General features: G+C 36.1%; 2 protein-coding genes across 3 annotated transcripts; one reads left to right on the top strand and one right to left on the bottom strand.

Annotated features, from left to right (window-relative positions):
• Positions 1-919: 919 nt before the first annotated feature.
• On the top strand, positions 920-12219 carry LOC145204096 (armadillo repeat-containing protein 3-like). 2 transcript variants are annotated; one of them, XM_080076523.1, is made up of 21 exons: positions 920-1101; positions 1438-1555; positions 1787-1912; positions 2035-2100; positions 2979-3154; positions 3512-3638; positions 4005-4072; positions 4336-4522; positions 4827-4979; positions 5360-5468; positions 5773-5892; positions 6172-6301; positions 6533-6669; positions 7181-7349; positions 7646-7746; positions 8154-8291; positions 8883-8954; positions 9374-9438; positions 10400-10511; positions 11121-11283; positions 11878-12219. In XM_080076523.1, exons 1-21 carry the CDS (start codon positions 1054-1056, stop codon positions 12079-12081), a joined length of 2589 nt encoding a protein of 862 aa, XP_079932649.1. In that variant the 5' UTR covers positions 920-1053; the 3' UTR covers positions 12082-12219. The 2 variants fall into 2 exon arrangements, with proteins under 2 accessions (XP_079932649.1, XP_079932650.1); XM_080076524.1 differs by lacking the exon at positions 8154-8291 and having other exon boundaries at positions 922-1101.
• Positions 12220-12712: 493 nt separating this feature from the next.
• LOC145204098 (DNA primase small subunit-like) lies at positions 12713-18633 on the bottom strand. The gene is made up of 13 exons (XM_080076525.1): positions 18298-18633; positions 17693-17853; positions 17471-17577; positions 17246-17319; positions 16381-16457; positions 16098-16213; positions 14456-14601; positions 14319-14386; positions 13671-13809; positions 13545-13614; positions 13184-13251; positions 12864-12989; positions 12713-12793 (listed from the first exon to the last, which is right to left on the bottom strand). The coding sequence occupies exons 1-13, from the start codon at positions 18431-18433 to the stop codon at positions 12774-12776; spliced, it is 1308 nt and encodes a 435-aa protein (XP_079932651.1). The 5' UTR covers positions 18434-18633; the 3' UTR covers positions 12713-12773.
• Positions 18634-21411: the final 2778 nt, after the last annotated feature.

Raw genomic sequence — 21411 nt, forward strand, 5'->3', positions numbered from 1 at the left:
AAACGTCAACAACAAACAACAACATTCCAATAAAGCAAAACAATCGACTTAACTACATAAACGTTGTAGCAGATAATGACCACATTTATGAAACGTTTTCGACATAAAATGTTCATGTGGAATATTGTCAAATGAAGAAAACTTAATGGTGTTTTCCGAAATGTTATTTGTTTGCTTATTGTTTTCCGAATTTTTTTTATTGCTTTTTGAACTTTTCAAACGGCACCTCTTTTTAATGAAAATCGGGTTGACCCGGGTTAATCCAACAACCACACGAAAGCCTCAATCTGGATGAGATTTATTGTATGTAGGCTATACGTCATGTACATTACAACATTTTCCATTGTTTACAATTGAATAATTGAACTTCTATACCATGTGATGTGACGACGTATTCGCTCATTTCCAACTCCTGATAAATTTGCGTACAACCGTCTAATAGTATTTTATGCATTATTGTCTCAATCATGTTTCTGTTAACTTATTCTAATGAAACATTTTTGGTAATCTTGTGATTTATTTAGGTAATAATTAGGTTGTAATTGCAGCCAAAAGATTTAAAAAAACAAACAAGTAAACCAAATTTTGATGATTGCTACATTGTCCCACAATTTTATAATCAGAATCCAAAATATTACTTGTCCAAACTAAGATAAGTTAAAACAGACAAACACATAATCAGAAAAAAAACTTTCCCAAAATTTAAAAAAAATAAAACGTTGGACGTTTACCTTTAATATGAACCTAACAACGGAATCAAGCTTCATTCGGTCATGGTTCGGTGAGTTTTCGATTTAGCGCATTTTTGTTGACAAACTTTTAACGATTTTTATCATTTTTCGCTTTATTAAACTGTATGGAATGTATATTTCCCATTTCTTTATGTCTCTGGGATTATGTGTATTTAAGTAGGTTGCCTTAATACAATAAGTGTTTGAAGTAAGTTTGTTTGATCGTAAAGCAGTGTCATTTTCACAACTTTTAAATTCTTTCAATCCCTTGGCCTTGGGTGTGTGCAGAAAATAGTTTGACTTGTTTGCCTAAGTGAGAGCCATGGGTAAAAAAGTAAAGAAAGAAGTGGAACCTCCAGCAAAAGATGTGGTAAGAAACTAATTTCAGTTAAACTGAAGTGTTTTTTTGCTAAATTTGAAATTGTTTTAATACTTACATTTTAGCATTAACTTGTAGTATGCTTTTATGAAAGTGAAACACAATTACTCTTAACTTAATTTAACTTTGCATGGATATAAACTCAATATCAGAACCTTTACCTAAAACAAGGTTTGGTCACAAAACATATGATTTTCAATTGCCCTTTGACAGTGTGTTAAATGTTGCTCTAGTTATCAAGTAATCTTTCCTGATAAAAGTTTCAGGTTCCTCACATTTAGCTCTATGTATGTTTGTTTAATTTCATTGTTGTTTTTTTGTGAACAGTTTGATCCCCTTAACATCGAGAGCAAGAAAACGGGAACTGTAGTTTTGATGTTAAAGTCCGAAGAGGATGAAGTTCTCAGCAAAGCTTGTGAAGCGATCTACAGGTTTGCAGACAAATGTAAGTTACAAAATGCACACTTAATGTAGTTAACTTAAATTAAAAGTTTTCTATATTAAGTTAAATATGTATATATTCTAGGTATATAGTTCCTTTTACTGTTCATAAGGATCAACAACCAAAAGCTATTGACTTTTTTGATTTAAAACTTCAAAATATAGAAATTAGACTTTGTGTTACAACTGCCTAGTTTTGGGTGTATTTTCATAAATTTATAATCTATTATTACAGGTGATGAAAATAAGTTGCAGCTTCTGGATCTTGGAGCTATGGAGTCACTTATACGTCTGATCAATCATGAAGACCGAAGTGTAAAGCGATATGCCTGCATGGCATTTGGAGTAATGGCTGGGCATGGTATGTAAGGTTTAAAATCATGCTTTGAACTATGTGTGATGTTATGTATAATCAATGCTTTTACTTGAGAAATGATTTCTTGTAGCAATGTGTTAACATATATTTACGGATATATTTTTTAGCTGATGTGCGGCGATATTTAAGAAAGACTGACAGTATTACTGCTGCAATACAACTTCTTGGAGATGGTATGTTGCATTTGAAAACTGTAAGCTTCATTGTCTAAATTGGCATTCCTACACTTTAGTACCGCTGAGAGTAAAATATATGTAAAACTCTAACATATTATCAACCCTCCAGCTTTTAGTATCAAGCAAAAACTATTAAGATCCTGGACGTTAACATAATTATGGGTCCCCTTCCCTGAAGGGGACACATATTGATTTTACTTAAAATGTTTGTTTTTTTCTTTTTTTTTCTTCTACCCAAAGTTTGTCCGACTCGTTTTTCCATCAAATCCTTGATGGATTTGGATGAAATTTACACAGATGGTAGAAGTAGTTATGTAGATGTGCATTCCACTTTGTTTTTGTTGATAACCCCAGTATTTACCCCGCTAGCCCCCTAAAATGGGTATTTTTTTCCCGAAGTTTGTCCGACTCGTTTTTCCATCAAATGTTGGATGAAATTTACACAGATGGTAGATGTAGTTATGCAGATGTGCATCCCACTTTGTTTTTGTTGATAACCCCAGTATTTACCCCGCTAGCCCCCTAAAATGTTACTCATTGTTATCTATTGAATTGCATTATTTTCAACTTTGCATGTGTGGGGACCCATGAGTTTTTGCCTGCAGAAACAACCAAGGTTATAAAAGACGATGGCTAATATGGGACCCAATACAAAATAAGCATAGGAAATATATTTATGTTTTAAAATAGATCATAGTGTATGTGCGAGGGCAATATGTGCTAAGCCACCCTTCTAGTCTTTGTTAGAGTCAATTATAACAACCTGTCCCATATACAATACTCGAGTTTTAAGAACGGTACTAAGTTTGTCTTACATTTTAGCCTGGGCAAACAAGAACTGCTGATTTAACAAAGAACAACCTTTGATATTTCAGAGGATGATGTCTGCAATGAGTTTTCCAGCCTTTTCCTATCTCACATGTCCACTGATTTTGCAAGCAAACTCAGCATAGGAAAAGCTGAAGGGCTCGAACCTCTTATAAACCTTCTTGCTTCTCCTGACCCTGACGTGCAGAAGAACTCGGTTCAGGCTATTTGCAACTTGGTTCAGGTGAGATATACATTTGTAGAAAGGAGGCAAGTTTGTGAAAACATACAAACAATAGGAAAGGTTGTTGCACACAGAAAATTAAATAAAGTGTAAGCTTTTATCCATGTGTATGTCTGTGTTCCATTTGACTGCTTTGCAGTGTTGTGGTAAACATAGTGGCAAAACTGTTATCCGATTTCATTTGTTTTGCACTAAACACAATACAGTAAAAAGTTCATGTTTGTGTTCCAGCTTTCTGGTTGTGCTTTGTGCCACTTGTGTGAGATAAAGTGGTATTAAAAAGTCTGTGATCAATATTTGTAACTAAAACCTGTTGATGTCTTTAAAAATACATTGTTAAGATTTTTGTTGCATTAGGATTTTCAAAATCGAGCTGCAGTTCGTGAACTTGGAGGGATTCCGCCATTGCTGGATCTTCTTAAATCTGATTATGCTGTCATCCAAGAACTTACTTTGACAACTCTTGCTGCTTTGACACAGGATGGTATGCACTTATGGTAAAACTGAATATTTTGTTCAAAGCGCTACAATTGTTGCAGAGCACCTGTACTTTTTATTCCCTGGTGTCAAATTACTAATGTTTTTTTTTTTCTTTTAAAATCTGATTCTATTTAAATTAGAGACTAGCAAGGAAAAATCACATTTCTTTTTTCAAATATTTTTTTATCTCGTTACATTCAGAAACAGATTGCAAATGCTTACCATTATCAGTTTTGCCCAAGCACATAGAGTCAAAACTAAATTAACACAATCTTGTGGTGACTAATGACAAGTATTTCCCGTTTTACAGCCTACAAGTGTATTGTGTGGGCTATGTCAAAAATTTTAAAATGTTTTTATGTAATCGCAGTGGATTCACGAGTTGTTGTTCGAGAAAACGAAGGTTTAGAGCAGCTTGTGGAATTCCTTGGAAACAAGGTACTTGCTAATAACTAGTGTTGTAATGAATAACTACCAGTAAATCCCGACCTTTTTGGTGTTTAGCATTTCCAGCGGGGCATAAAATTTTATGGCACCTCAGTGACTAACTAACAACCACTGAATTCTGGGTTTGTTCTGAACAAATTTTAATCTAAAAAAAATTTAAAAATTGCCAAACATGACAAGCAACAACCTTTATAAATACAAATACCACCCAAATGGTTCCATGGCATGTAGTGATATTTTTGTTTTCTTGCCAGGAATGGGAAGACCTCCATGTTCATTGTCTGGCAGTTTTATCCAACTGCATGGAGGACACAGATTCACTTGATGAAATAAGAAGCAGTGGTGGAATGGAAAAGCTCCTGTCGTTTTCTGTTGAACAAAATGCCTCCGCCCCAGTACAAGCCAACACAGCCAAAGCTATTGCCAGAGCAGCTAAAAATGGTAAATGTTAGAGTGGCTGTTTTAATGGTAAAATTATGGGCTTGATGTGTGACAAAATTTTAAGCAACGTAAATGACCTCTATCTCAACATGGTACAAAACAACTTTTTAGAATTGGTAACCGAAAAAAACTTGTTTACAGTACTCAAAATTTATCATGATTGCTGATTTTTTCCTTGTACAGTATTCAATTTGCCGACTGAATAACTGCTAAAATCATAAGCCAAAAGCCTTAGAAGTTGCAGGACTGCCATTGATTTATAGGGTTATAAATTTTTAACTTGATTTTACAAAATGTTTTTCAGTGGAAAATGGTAAAATTTTGCATGAGCAAGAGGTGGAGAAAACACTTATTACGATGATCGGTGGAACTGATGAGCAAGTGATTGTCGCTGGTTGCCAAGCAATCGCTTCTCTGTCAGATAATTTGGCTGCCAAGGATACATTCAGAAAATCCGGTAATGGCATAAAACAGTAAACATCAACTTTTTGTTGTAAGACATTTATTCAAATCAAATCCTAAAAAGTTTTGGGTAAGAAACAGAGTTGTACAGTCGATGAAGTCTTTTTTAGGTCTTGAAGAGTTTTTAAATAGTTTCTAAAAGAGACGGTTTCTAAATAGTACAGAGTCATATTCATAAAATTTGGTGAATTGTGGTGACTTTAGGCTGATTTTGTCAAAGCGCAGCAATAAATTGTACAGGGAAAAATAATAACTTAGTTTTTGGTTGGAGTCAAATATTAACAAACAACTTCCAACTTTGGGGATAAGTGCTGTATGCACAAACTCTACAAAAAGGTAATCCTCATTGTTTATAAGTTTTCACTTGTGTTTCAGAGGGAATTCCTCCACTGATAACCTTGCTATCATCTGAGTCTGGACATGTAAGGGAAGCTGCCACCCTTGCACTTGCAAATCTCACTCTTAACAACACAAATAACAGCAAGTAAGGAAAAATTTCACGTTCAAACCTTCAACCATAAAGTATAGCTATCATAATACATTATGTTCAACGTTTTAATCACATTAATTGCAATAACTAACAAGTATGAGGATTTGTTTCCACATTCAACCCTAATAATGAGGTAAAGCTATCACAAAAATGTTTTATTGTTTAACCACTTTTGGTCTTCTGATACCAATTATTAGAATCTGTTTGCAGCAAAATTTAACCTTGTAGTAAAGCATAGGTAATGCAATAAATTTTGTTTTATTTTTTAACTACAACAAATGGTTTTGTGCTTGTTCAGTGAAGTTGTAAATGCTGGTGGAGTTGAGCAACTTCTTACTTTACTTCAATACAACAAGGAGTCAGTAGTTGTGAATTCAGCAGCTTGTCTCATCAACATGGCTCATGACATCAACATTAGGTCAGTGTTTAAAAGTTGTATTACCCTTGATGATTTGTCAATCATTCGCCCAAGTCACACACAAAAAATCCGCAAATATTTCCGGTCTTTAAACATTATCACTTGAACAGACATGAGTTAAAATCTGAATTAGCTTGGTTCAACTCAGCCTACTACTTAAGTTCCATGTAACAGTTTCAGTTAATGGGATAGTAGCACTGGTAAAATTATGTAACTAAGCAAACAATTTTCTCAACAAATGGGTGCAGTTAGGATAAAATGGAATTATTTTCTGTCTAGGGCTGACATATTCAAGCGAGGAATTATTGCATCATTGACAGAACCTTTGAAATCGAACAGCACCAAAGTACAAAGCAAGGCTGCTCAGGCAGTAACTGCTTTTGTGACTGGAGCGGATGCTAGAACTGAGGTATGGTGGATTTGAAATCTTGCATAAGTTAAGCTACACTTTTAGATCCAATACCAATTGTCCGGACTTTAACAGTAGAGATTGGAAAGCCTGCCTTTTTACCTGTTAGCCTAAGACCAATTTGTTATTTTTAGGTAATTGTGACAAAAAAGGCCTTTTTACTGGTGAATAAACTGTGACCACTTTTTGTAAATATTTTGTAAACTTTTTTGAAATGTAATTTCTTTGCAGATGCGTCAGCATGGTGGATTAGAGCCTCTGATTGGTCAATTGCAGTCAGGTGACAGCGAAGTGAGAAGAAATGCGTCATGGGCAATTTTAGCTTGTAGTTCTGACCCTCCTACTGCTGCTGCCATCTCCAAACTTGGGTGAGTGTAATTTCCAGCTTGTCCAGTGTTACACAGACTGAGAGGCAAATGACAAAATTATCGCTTTTACGGTGCAATGGCAGTATTATCAGCCATTCACTGTTTTGGTCTGCATTTACGTTTCTTGGCCGTTGTTCAATGTTATGTCTCCTTTCACGGAGTTAAATAAAATTAACTTAACTTGGTTTTAGTCACTAAGATGGCCAAGTGGTCCCCACAAGGATGTGGGTTCTAATCCCATCTCGGTAGCTTGTGTTTCCCTGAACAAGAAACTTAAGCAGCATTGCTCCAACCCAATGGAACCTGGTGGGTTAAACTAAAATGAAGTCATCAACTCTAAAAAAATCAAATAAAAGACGATTCAACGGCAGCTCGACAACAGACTTATTGTGAGCACCAGGATAAATATAAAACAGCCAAACAACTGGGGATTAGAACCTCCAACCTAACTAATGCAACACAACCAGTGTTATATTCGATTGTAGTCAATAAATTTATTTTTACTTTTCAGGGGCCTTGAAATTCTTCAGGAGATTAACGATTCCGATCAGCGTAAAAACAACTACAGCCTTGCGGCTTTGGACAAACTTCTGGACAGTAACTTGCCGGCCAAGTACAGCTTGACGGGGAAACTGTCGAGTCATAATATAATTGCTGACGGGTTCTACGATGCTGGACAGGTTTGCCAAACAAAATTCTATTTGAATAAGGAACTGAAGATGCCAGTTAGGCGAAATATATGTGTTCCACGATATTCATCTACTGATTTTGGGAAAATATTTTCTATTCTTAGTTACTTGGCAAACTAAAAGTTGATAGGTGTAAAGTGTTTAAACGCATACTGTATTAACAAAGTAATTTAAGCAAATTGTGTATTTTGTACTTTAAAAAAATGCGGATTAAAGTTTGTCTGTTAAACCACATTTCAACAATTTTAAACCGAGCGTCAATTTTTTTCAAAAAGTTCATTTTTCAGCTGCGACCGAACACGAAGTTCATGTCTTTGGACGAACTTGCAAAACAAGATGTCAACCAACGACGACCAATTCTCCTCGTCAACTGCAAATCCTCGGAACCGTAAGTTTCTTGCATGTGAGAGTTTGTGGTTGGTTTCGAGTTAAAACTTGAGAGTTGTAGTTTTGAATTTTTGCAGAGTTCAGGTTTTAAAAGTTTGCAGTATTTTTTTTGTTTTTTTGTGGGTTGAGTTTCGGTTTTATCAGAGTGATGCGTAATTTAGTGTAAAAAAGTTTTGAAATACAAACTTCCGAAAGCCTTAGAACAGTTTCCTTTAACCAATCGCAGTGAACACTTCTAGTCATTGCAAGATTTTTATTCTGTTTAAAAGATTTGCGATCAATAAAGGGAAAAAAAAGACTGAGAAAAGTTTGTTTGACAACAATTACGGATTTTACCTTTAATCCCGGAAAAAGTCAGTACTTAGAAAAAAGTATTAAACACAAAATTTGACCGAATTTTCTCGAAAGTTGCGACGATTCTGACGCCTCGGACGCAGAAGGCGAACAAATGGAATCCCAACTTTGCGTCACAACCGGAGGTGACGCACCTGGAAGTGACGTCACAGTGACGCCAGCACGGGCTCGAAGCCCCCTCGCCGGCGAGAGGTTGCTAGCATGCTTACGTCATCGCTGCGTCTCCATGGCTACGCCGCTTGTGTTTGTTGTCACGCTTGACTGCATGTTAAAGAAAGAGAGAGGTCGCACTGCGCCGACCCGGATAACTTGCATGATTCTCTCGCGCTAACAGATTGAATAGAAATGTTAACCGAGTTGGATTTCTAAACAAAAACAAATGTTAGTTGGTTTGGATATTATGCATAAACTTGTTTACAAACTCTTTTAAAGCATGAAAATTATTGCGCAAGAAGATCAGTTTGAATCACCCCTAAACGTTTTGCTTTCCAGCATGATTTTATTTTGATTTCATTTTGCATGCAATATGATTTGCTGTGTGTTTTTTTGTTCGTCGACTTAATTAAGTAGTTTCCACTGCTTTTTGGGTGCAAAATTTTAAACTAAGTACAATTTACAAACAAATATTAAGGTGCTTGTGTATGATTTACCCTAACCTAAATTCCTTTTTCTATCTCACTGTACAGATGCATTTGTTAAAACCAATTTAGCTAAAATGATAAAAAACGACAATCTAAATATTCTGCTATACTAGCGAAACTGACTTAATGTTTACAATTTTAGCATCAAAACCACCCAAGAAGATTTAGCAGACAAAGGAAGCAGAGTTAGTTCCAAAGCATCTTACACCAGAAGGTCAGTAACTGTTAAATTCTGAAGTGTATTAAATTTATAAACGAAACTGATTCTGCCTGGCTTTCAGTTGGAATTTTAGTTGAACTCTTACGGGTTAGAACTTAATGTGTGAGACTTTGCATGAAAACACCAACTTAATTTGAAACCGACATAAGCAGAGGCCAACTACTCTTACATTCAAGTAAATGCCGGAGCTTAATTAGGCTACAGTGAGTTGCCAACATCACTGTTTAAAACGGACTACGGTTTATCGCAAGAACAACTTCTTTACCGTTTTGACGTTGCGCAGCATTTTCCGGCTCAGTGATTGTTCAATGTAGCTGCATCGCTATGTGTTCTTTCACCAAGCGAAATTAACTCAACTCATAATCTATAAACAGTCCATTAGGTTTATACAGCATAATTGGTTTACATGATAGGAAAAAGAAAGACAAGGAAGCGCAAATGCGTGAAGAAGCTGAAAGATTGCGAGCAGAAAAAGAAGGTCAGTAAAAGGTTTTGTGCGGTTCACGTGTGTTGACTTGGTTTGAAAAGTTTTTCACCAATCAAGTTTGAATGAGAAGTTTAACTGTGTCAGATGTTTGGATTGGTTGTGTGGCAAACGTTTGTGGCGTCATAAACAAGTGAGTATCTCACAGACTAATGACGCCATGTGCTCGGTAACGTTTGAGTCTTGAGCACGTGACCTGTGTAAAAGTTAAAAACGTCCATCACATGATGCTGACCGTGATAAATCACGTATGTCGTGATACGTCATATGATTGTCATTTAATAATCACATCAATGGCTTGTGAAAATTTTGACGTCTTGTGATCGTGATTTAATAATCACGTAAATTGATTGTGAAAAATGTTGACGTCATGTGATCGTGATGTTTCCAGCGATGAGACTCAAACAACTTCAGCTTGAGGAAGAGTTGAAAAAACAGTTGGAGCGACAAGGTTTTATTACGTCATTAGCGTCATGATATACGTAGGGCATGACGTAGCAATGTAACGTCTTCAAACTGAAACGCAAAGTGAAAGACCTATGAATGTCGAATTATATTAAAATCACAAATATTTTAGATCGGTAGCAAACGTTTTTGGTCAAATTTAATCGGTTTTTAAATTCCAAACAACTTTGCACCAAGTTTTTTCTTGCATACCTCGTTAATTCAGACGTTTTTCACTAACCAAAGAAAACTTTAGGTATTTAAGTCAAACTTTTAGGTATTAACAAAACCACCTGATTATGAAAGACTTTAAAAATCTTATTTTGACTGATAAACGTAGCAACATGGACTAACGTGTACCGACTGATTACATAATGCATGTTCCTAACCCAATTAGTTTCTTTTTTTGTGTCCGACTAAAAACAAAACAATCCGTTTGCAATAACCAAAATAGTTTAAATAAGCTTGCAACAAAGTTTTACTTAAAAACCATTCAATTGATTTTGCGCAGACGGCGTCTACCGCCCCCCGGTGGACACTGCTCTACAAAGCTACATCGATGACGTCACGAAGTACATTCAACCGATGCCGACCACCAAAGAGCAGATCGTCGCAGTCGCCCAGTGAGTATTTAAAAGCATAGGAGACTGTGTTTGTTCTTCAGTAAAATTAAACCGGTGGTTCTCAACCTATGGTGCGCATACCACTGGTAGTAGGCTACCTAGATGAACAGACTCCTGTCGTGGGTTCGAATCCCACCGCAGGCTAGATTTTTCTAGCCTGTGCCTTGGAATATGGGTAAGCTTGGGAGACCAGCTGATTCGGTACAAAGCCTTTAATAGGTCTGGCGTACTATGATTCAACCAATTTCCCAGTATGAATATGTTTCATCTTAGCTAATAGCCTACGGTCGATCTTGTGAAGTCCCACCGCAGGCTAGATTTTTCTAGCCTATGCCTTGTCATATGGGAATGCTTGGGAGACCAGCTGATTCGGTACAACGCATTTAATAGGCCTGGCGTACTATGATGGTTTTCTGCAATACCTAATTCATGTCAGATGATGAATTGCAACTTAACTGCTGACCCAACTAATAAGCCCTGGTTTGGCCAGAAAGTCAAGTCTTCGACGTTCTTTTAAAATTGATAACCTTGCTAGATTTGGAAATGTGCTGTCCTTTATTTTTTCTTTCTCAAACAAGCCAAAACAGAACAAAAATATATTTTGCGTAGATTTGTGGTGGAAAGAATGGGTGGTGAAGTTGAACGAGGAAAACTGGCTGATTTTAGTTGGGACCTTCACGTTGCTGAACTCAAACACGAGTTGAAATCGAACATCGTTCCCATTGGTCGGATACAACGAGGAATTCACTACCACAGAGCTCTACTGTACAAGGTGATGACTGCCTTATACCTTGCCAGCGTTTTAAAAGAATTAGGTCATGGTTTTTGTTAGAGAAAACTGCAAATGTTTTGTTTGGTCGAACACCGAGCGTCTTACGTTAATTCTCATTGGTACGTAAAAAACATTTCCAATTCCACGCTAGTTTTGTAGCCAAGGTTCCTTACGTTATCAGCGGTGTATTAAGCTATGTACAGCCCTAGAAATCCGCCGTCCAACGAATTAAAAATAGTCATTTTTGTTCTGGGATACCTTGCGAACACTACTTTCGTATGTTAGCAAGGCATGAACATGCAAATGTAACACTCCGGTGAGTTTGTGCTGCTCGGCCGAGTACCGAGCATCAAAATGCTTGGTTACAAGTACTCTGGTTCTGCCTTGGCCAATCCCTACTTTTTGTGGTTGAGTGTGCACAAAACTTCAGCGTTCCCATTGCTTGGAGGCGGCTTGATTGAGTACAGCGCCTTAAGTAGGCCTGTCGTACTATGTTTTCACCACAAGTATGTCGTGGTCCCTGGTCTACAAAAACGCTTCAGGTCTGATCCCAGTCATGAATTTACGTTCTTCCTAACTTGTTTAACATTTTAGGTCCTTGCTGATAAAATCGGGGTGCCTTGTTCACTTGTGCGTGGCGAATACAACCGAGCGTGGAACGAAGTGACGGTAGCTGCGTCACTGGAAGCTGGAGCCCCTCGTTACCCCCCAACCCGCTACATCGTTGACCTCATGCATGAAACAGGGAGATTAATAAGGACAGATTCTTCAGACGCAATACAATACATGTCGTTATAATACTTTGTACAGATCGCTTGAAAGTTTGTAAAAATGGTCTGCGAACATTTTTGTTGCTGTTTTTGTGTGTGTAAGATTGGTTACTGAATGCGAAAATCAAAAGTACATCAAAAAGTATTGATTAGTACTCACTGTTTTTTTATTTTTTTTTATATCAAACGGCTTAATGGGGGATATGGGGGCCAAAACAACTCCTAGGAGTGTAGAAAAGTCTTTCATTGATTTTTCCTGGTAACTGGATTAGGTCTTATGACTTCCATACAAGGTTGAGATAAATTTGTTGCTGTTTTTTTACGTTGATCCTGCTAAATAAGTTACTGAATACAAATTTAAAACAGGAACAACAAAAAGTGATTAACTATCTCTCCAAAAAGTATGACATCACTTACAAACCTTTCCTAACCTGTGCTGGCCAATCAACACTTATTTATATGCAAGTTATTGATAAACACAGTACAAACATAACAGTTCCATCCAGACTCACTTGATTTGCTTACATTTGTCTTTGTATGCAATGCAACTCCAGTAGTTCTTCTATTGCTTCTGGTCGTGTTAAAACCTATTTGTTAACTAATTTTACTGGTGTCAAACAGTGTATAAAACCAATCGCCGTATACACCACAGACCCAAGTAACAAATACAGCACTGGTTGTATTTAAATCAAATTGTACAATATATATATCAGTGGAAAATCAGAAATCCATTTTTTCCTCTGTAAAAAAATATGTAAAGACTTGTTAGAGTGAAAAGATTGCAAAAATACTTTATTTTATGATCTGTACCTTTTATTTGTGGGGCTTCTTGTTTTAAATTCTCTAAAAAACTGTGAAATACTTTCATGTATTCGTTTAGTCTTGTCTTTTTGTATAAGTTTCCAGTTCGTCGTTTTGGTGTTTCAGGTTTTTCATCTGTGAAAAAAAGTTACTTGAAACTTAATCCACTGTAAAATAAACCCAGTTTTTGTATTTGTCCAAAATAGCAAGACGCTTGTAAACAGAAAAATATTTTTTGAAAGGAAACAGATAAAATAAAAAAAAGTTTTTTTTCATTAAAAAGGTTGAACTTAAACACAGAACACAGTATAATTGACTGATAGCAGCACCTCCTTCAGTGTTTGTTTCCATATCTTGTTTATCACTTTGGGCATGTTCAACTTCAGTGCATAAGTCACTAAAAAGAAAAAGTTTCTTACCTTGGGTGATTAAAACTGAACAGTTATGCATGTAACAACACATTTTAAGGTTTTAAAACCCCAAAAGCAGCAAGACAAACATATCAGATGCTGGTTTGCTTATAATTCAACTATCAATATTCTTAGGGTGCATATTCTACATAACATTGTTAAAAGTAAATTGTACAACCAGAATCATTCTACATTTTTTAGACAGAATATCGCAACCTTTAAATGAAGGTGGATGGTTTGTAAAAAAAAAACTTCTGAACAAAGCTCTAAACGAGTTTACCTTATCGTCGGCACCAGAAATGGATCAAACTCATCAATTTTATCCAAGTCAATAGGAACACAAACACGACCTGAAAACATCAAGATCAGATTGAAGTTATATTATGTGTTTTTACAAAAATCTTACCTGTTTTAGGGTGAACACAAAATGGGCTTTTCAGCAAATGGTTGACACCCTTGCTAACATTAACATCCAACCTCGGAAAACAATATTCAAGCATGATTTCAGGAGCACAATATCGCAACTTTCTGTTTTTCTTTGGGTCCTAGTAAATGTCATAAAAAAGGATTAGGATTTTCTATTTGCCACAGTTTGTGTAAACACCAAGACAAAGTGATATTCGACATTTTGTTGGTTTTCTTTTTATTCTTAGTAAAAGGAATGACGAAATATTTTGTCATAGTATTTCCATCTATATGCCTCCAGCTTTGAAACCCAAATGATCGTATCAATGTCATTAAACTTTCTTGCTAACAATAGGACTAAAACCATTAACCTCTTGCAGATCTAACAGTCCAGTTGGCCACTCTGCCATTTTGGAAAGGGAGTGGAAGACAGGACAGACATGTTTAAGCACTGTTATCTCTAAAGCACACAATCCATGGTTTTAAGGATGCCAAAGAAACAAACAAGCCAATATATTTTGACATTCATTTCATTTGAGAATGACATAAGGTGTGTCGAAACGGCATCTTCTACACAGATATATTGGCTTGTTTGCTTCTTGACATATATATATATATATATATATGTTAATAACTGTTTTTAACTTACCACTTCAAAGTTTTGTGTGCATTCAGATCGCAGCCTCTTCCACTTATCAATGGGTTCCATAGATGCACCTGCATTTCCATGTGAGAAAAAATCATTACCTATTCATAAACATATCACAGACAATGAAATGTAAATACTTTGATAAGCTTTGTTTAATGTGCTTCGGACATTTTCATCAGGAATAAGTTTCAGAACTTTATCAATTTCCTCCTTGGATGAAAATATTTCTTGGTCCTCAAGTGCATATTTTTCCCAATAATCATTCACAATTTTAAGGCAATGTCTAAAAAAATGTTGTTTGTAAAATATTTTGCACATGATCTGTACGTATAATCAAAAAGCATTCCAAAACTGTCTGCATTACTCAAGATTATACATGGTCCAATATAAACTAGAAGGGTGGCTTAGCACATATTGCCCTTGCATATACACTATAACCTATTTTAAAACATAAATATATTTCCTATGCTTATTTTGCATTGGGTCCCTTATTAGTCACCGTCTTTTATAACTTTAGTCGTTTCTGCAGGCAAAAACTCATGGGTCCCCACACATGCAAAGTTGTAGATAATGCATTTCAAGAGATAACCATGCAAAAGTCGGGTGTTGTAAGGTAAAACACAGTGATCGGCACTGGGCTTAAATAATAATACTATGTAGAATACAAACTATAAAATTAGATTCACCCCAGATATTGGTTAAAGTATGTCCTATTTAACGTTTTAAAAAAACTGACCCATTTTAGGGGGCTAGTAGGGCAACTAATTGGGTTCGACACACAAACTAAAAAATATATAAAAACCACAATGACTCAATCAATAGTACTGCAAAATTTCAGCCCAATTCGCCAATGTTTAAAATTTCGACCACTAGAGGTGTTTTGAGCAACAACCGTTACTGTTTCTGACGTCATAGGGCTGTTAACAAGCCCCTAACTGCCATGGCGCAAAAACGACCACCAAGAAACCCACCAACGAGCAACAAACAACTGGTTGCCCTTGTAACACTATTGCTCCAAAGAAATCTTTCGTTTGTGGTGCCCAGTACCATACAAATACGTTTTACACTTTTGGGGGTTGTGGGGTAAATGTTAAGACTACAGGGTTGAACACAACAATTGACACCTATAAATGGCATACTATACAAGAAATCCAAATTTCAGCCAATTCTGACACTGTTTAAAAACTCACCCATTTTAAGGGGCTAGCGAGGTAAATACTGGGGTTATCAACAAAAACAAAGTGGGATGCACATCTACATGAATATATCTACCATCTGTGTAAATTTCAGACAAATCCATCAAACATTTGATGGAAAAACGAGTCGGACAAACTTTGGGTAAAAACACCCATTTTAGGGGGCGAGCGGGGTAAATACTGGGGTTATCAACAAAAACAAAGTGGGATGCACATCTACATAACTATATCTCCCATTTGTGTAAATTTCAGCCAAATCCATCAAACATTTGATGGAAAAACGAGTTGGACAAACTTCGGGGGAAAAATACCCATTTTAGGGGGCTAGCGGGGTAAATACTGGGGTTATCAACAAAAACAAAGTGGGATGCACATCTACATAACTATATCTACCATCTGTGTAAATTTCAGCCAAATCCATCAAACATTTGATGGAAAAACGAGTCGGACAAACTTTGGGGAGAAAAAGAAAAGGAAGAAAAAAAAAAAGAAAAACAGGGAAGGGGACCCATAATTATTGTTACAAGGAAAATGATGTAAAAATGCCATGAAACCAGCTTGTAGTATTCCAGGTTATATCCACCTGATGTAGGGGTGAACAGGCTCTTTCATAACAGCCCTCTTCTCAACATTTCCACCTTGTATCAAACTGAGATACTCAACAATAGCAGAACGAGCATGAGCAGAAAGCTTTCTAGCCTAAACACAGTCAAGATGGGATTTTCTGTAGGGTTAGTTGGTTTAAACACTTCTTCATAAAGTTGTTTACTCTTAGTTTATAACAGAAGTTTATTTCAAGTGATTTTTGCAATTAACTGTGATGACATTTGAATTTAACACACATAACGTACAATTAGAATATTTACCTTTTCATCACACACCCAGCAATGCACGCCTCTTCTACCAGAATAAATCCACAAAACATGTTTGAAACCAAAGTCCTCTGCACAAAAATTTTTTTATTTGTAAAACTTACATCACAATGCAAAAACATTTCTAGTTAGTTATCAGTTTAGCATTTTTATCACGTACTAGAATGTAAAATTACTTGGGATCAGTATAAATAAAACATATTATCGTGAATTTGCTAGCCCTACACAAGAGTTTTTAATGCAGTGGTTCTCAGTCTGTGGTATGTGAGTAACTATCTGCCATACCTAATGTAAGCCAGATTAAGAATTACAACTCAACTGACCAAATTGATCAGTCTAATGCAGTGGTTCTCAACTCGTTTCAGGCCATGGACCACCACTTCAGTAAAAATAATATCATGGACCATTTTATTTTTGAGCAAGATCGAAGAACGCATACAAAACTACTACTTGGGCTTGAAACATAATTGTTTAAAACCGATTTTCAAGAAGTCAATTATTCACAGCTAACATTTTGATACTCTTTTAACATGTAAGATGCAATCATCTCTAGTTTATCAAAAAAATTACTGGACGTCCTGTGGAGTGTGGACCACTAGTGGTCCATGGACCACCAGTTGAGAACCACTGGTCTAATGTCTTGGACATTGTTTTGGAATTTGCTAAACTTTTCAGAAATATGCTTGTCTGGTTAAAAAATGGCATATCTCTTGGTTACCCATTCAAACAGGCTTTAGGTGGTAAGCAGCGATAGAAAAAGTAGCCAGGTGGTATGTATGCGATTTGTATAAGATCAAGAACCACTAATTTAATAAATAGAAAGTACTTTCATATGCGCTCGTATTTGTGATCAACTTACCTTTCAAAGCACGATTCAAAATTTTTATTGCTATTTTCATCAGAGTCCAACATTTGAGGCAAATATCAGCACCCCTAAAATAAAGATACATATATATTAAAAAGAATGGCATGGAATTCTTGTCTTAATGTTAAACCAAACCTAAACAAAACTAAAAAAATAATTTAGAAAAAATTAACATGAATCATAACATGAATGTAAATTTATTACTTGAGACACACTTACTGGCAACAGTTTCTAACATCATCATAATCAGTCATGTCAATATCAAACACCAGTTCCTTGTGAAGTGCTTTGAATGTTCCGCTATGATATTTGTTGTGATCTTTTGGCTGTAAAGGAAACAACACAACTGCAATCAGATAATAATGGCGTAAAGATGGCATTCAATATTGTTCTTAATTTTTTTAAAAGTAGGTGATAAACATTTACTGTAGTGCAACTTACACAGTGGGAATAGATGGCACCAATATCAATTTTATAGGGATTCATTCTTTGAATTTCTTTTTCCATTTCAGCCTGATTGCCAAACGACTGATACCGAACATAAATGTCATTTTGCAATGTAAACGAGAATTCACGTCGAGGAAAGCTGGAAGATTCTGCTCCTATTATGAAATAAGAAAACAAATTAGGTTCAGATAAGCAGCACAAAAAAGGTGGATGGCCACTGGAATTCTATCACCACAGATTTTTTCCTAAATATTTGCAAACTATCAAATTCTTAAGATTTTCGTTTGTTTCAACCCTGTTTAAACTGCACTCAACCTAAATAGCCTTAAGTACTGGCATTTTCAAAGTCCACAAAAAAGAAAAAAAATCTTTTGGATTAGAAATAAAAAAGATGTGCATGAGGCATTGCCCCTAACCATTACACTAACACAGTGGTTGCAATTGCATACTGTATAAAAGGTACCTTATACTACATTTATAGTAATATTTTATTAGTTTGTAGACATCATTTTATTAGGTACTAAAATCAACACAACCAAATATTGATGTGGTATTGCACTTGTTATCGGTTTCTTATCAAATAAAACAACAAAACTAACCTGGCATTAAACCATAACTGAGCCATTTGTAGTAAGGAACATATGGAAAAATATATTTGTAATAGATGGGAAGCAAACTTGGAAGACTGCCTGGGTCGTAGGTTGAATGGTTTTCTTCAATATCTGCTGATGGCATACTCAATGGATGTGGTGGATAAGTCGTGAACGAAAACAAAAAAACTGGAAAACGGTTTAATAATAATTTGACAAGTTTAGTGCATGAAAAATGATTTCGGTAAAAAATTGCACAAAACTGCAACAAGATATTTAAATACACACAAAATACAATAACACACTCAAATAGCCTCGCACATTTAATTTGTGAACTTGAAACAAAAACTTTTCACAATTTTCTTCACAACACTGGAGCTTTCGCGCGTGTTTCGCTTCAGTGAACAAATGTTTCATAGAAATCAACCTCAAAATTTTGGTAGGTTTGTCACATTCCAAAATTGTAATTTGTTCTGTTCATAATCACGCAAGAAAAATTATTTCTTGTTTTGTTTATTCTACTTTTAATATTCTGTTATACTAACCCACAAAAACATTAAACAATGAAAATAAATCTCTGGTTTATTGCACACGGAGGTTCATCCTCCACAAGTTAAAGTTTCAGATATTTTATTAATCTATAAGAAAATATAAATATATTCATCATCTTTGTGTTTTCTTGTTTATCTTTACAATACAATAATTTCTTGTTGTATGAAGTTAAACTGCTTTTTTGTTTTTGTGACGTAGCCCACAAAAGGCATCCGTTTTAGCAGCCTTATTAGATCTTTGATTGCTCGAATCATTCTTGGTAAAAATTTTGAACGAAATTTATAACTATCAGATCGTAAGCTAAGTTCATCATTTATTGAAATTCAAATCTGCTTACGTGCCAAGAATTTGTTTTTTTAACCCCAAACAGGGGTAGGATTCGAATTTTTTGTCAGTCGGTTATATTACAAAAGTCATGTTTTTCAGTCGGATCACGAAAATCGGTGTATCAGATAAGATGCAAAAGTCCATTGACAGTAGCCAGTAATGCTAAATCGCTGATCTCATAACATTTAGTGAGACGGTTCTATAAAACCGGTGCGAACAGGCTAAATCCCACCACTGCCCCCAAACAGTTTTTGTAGACGTGTTTGCACACTGAATGCATTACGTCCTGAGGTGACTATAACCTACGCGTAAGCGAAGAGATAACACAATACGGTGACACAAAGATGGTCAATTTCCTGTTACAACAAAACGTATGTCAACTGGTGACCGACATAGGCCAGCAGGATGAATGCAGCCTGGACAATATCCTATGCGTTTCTGTGTGCAGAATGTTGACGCCGTCTTGTACATTTATGCAGATGGTTCCAGTCTGGTTCCCACGTAAAGCTGACAGGGATGTACTTCTAATCTATTTGCCACACTTGTCACAAAAAACACTTAACGGACTGTCTATAGTTTACAATACGTTTTGAAGATAAGTTACCTGGGATTGAAAGCTAAAACACAATAAATGTCCGGTTACGGGTTCTTTTGAATAGGTTTTACAGAAAACAAACACGAAAATCCATCACCTATATAGGTAATACCGGTAGTTGCTTGAGTGGTGTATCTGAAGACTATTAACACCTGGGCTAAAAAACAGTTTGGGGTAAAAAATATAGTCCAAAGAGCGATTAGTTGTTTTCCAAACACATAAGACACAGAAGCCGTTAGCTGTTTACGCCAAATTTTGTTTTTTTTCGTGAGGAATTTGTCGCAAAGATTCGACCATCGTCTAGTGAAGAAAACAAGGTAATAACAAAAGCATCGTCCGGAGTTAACTTCACAGGTCACCCGAGGTCGATTGCATGAACCTCAGCTCACATCGACCAATATAATCACGTGATTATAACGCGCTGCGTTGATTGGTCAAAACATGGGTGTTGTCAACACGCGAAGCTTAATAGGTTACGCCTATAAATGGGAATTAGGGCAGCTTAAAATGGAACTTACAAGTGTTTTTGTGCTGGGAAAAAACTCGGGCACAAACTTTGCGAATCTTTCTGGCATAAACATGTTTGTCCGTTTTCTGTTGGTAACATGTGAGGGTTACTGGAGGTTGATATGTCACACACACAAGAGAGGCAAGTTTTATAGCCCTACATACGCAACGCCATTTCACAACATGTTAGGAACATGATATACATATAAGTAAGCTGTGTTGAGCACTAACGCAGCAGTTGAATTTAATCTCCACAGACGATAAGCGCTTATAAGTTCTATGAGCTATTTTAGGATAAAGGATATAGTTCTGGTGTTAAGTTATTTACCAGAAAGGGAGCTTACTAACCACTGTGACACTAGTACCCACTGTGAAACAAAATAGGCCCTAATAAAGTTGTTATATTGTCCACGTTAGTCCGCATTTAAAACAATGGTGGAGTCAAATTGACGCTATGGCAACAAAAATGTACAAACTCACGCTAAGTTGTAAAATGGAGACTGAGAATCGTCAAACACAACAAGCAGATATCACGTTGTGCAAGTAACTAATTTTGTTGTTTTTGTGTCGTCTTTAAACGAACGAACAAAGCAACTAAAGAGAGAGACTTGGTTGTAAACGACGAAGATCTGGGTCGCTGTTGGCTAGCTCTGGGCAAATTTTTTCATCTCTCCCTGTGAGCGATTTGCGCGACTGCGTTTCGGCCAAGCAGTGGTAGTGATATTCGGTGTTGCAATCAGGCAGACAACAGCTCACAATGTTAGTAGTGTAAGATATTGCTTACCTAGAAGATTAGTAGTGCAATACCTTTCCCCAGTAAGTTTGTCTTTGTGTAATTTGAATATGTTATCTATTTATGTAAGAGCTGACAAGGTGATAACCTGTGAGCTAAAACGTGAAGTTACCAGTCAGCAAATGCTATTTTGATAAGAAGGAATGCAGTGATGCTTTCTAATTGCCAAGCGTAGTTTTTTATATTTATTTAATCTGCTCAACAGATAGTGTGATGACACAAAGCCGGATTGTTTAATATTATGATATAAGCGGATGCCATTGCTGCTCTAAGCAGGAAATTTCGTCAACTGTCAGGGCCTTTTTCCTCAAACGCATTTCACGTATATATTCAGTGTCTGTGAGTCATG

The sequence above is a fragment of the Phallusia mammillata genome, chromosome 8 (assembly GCF_965637545.1).
Source record: "Phallusia mammillata chromosome 8, kaPhaMamm4.hap1.1, whole genome shotgun sequence".
Taxonomy (NCBI): Eukaryota; Metazoa; Chordata; class Ascidiacea; order Phlebobranchia; family Ascidiidae; genus Phallusia; species Phallusia mammillata.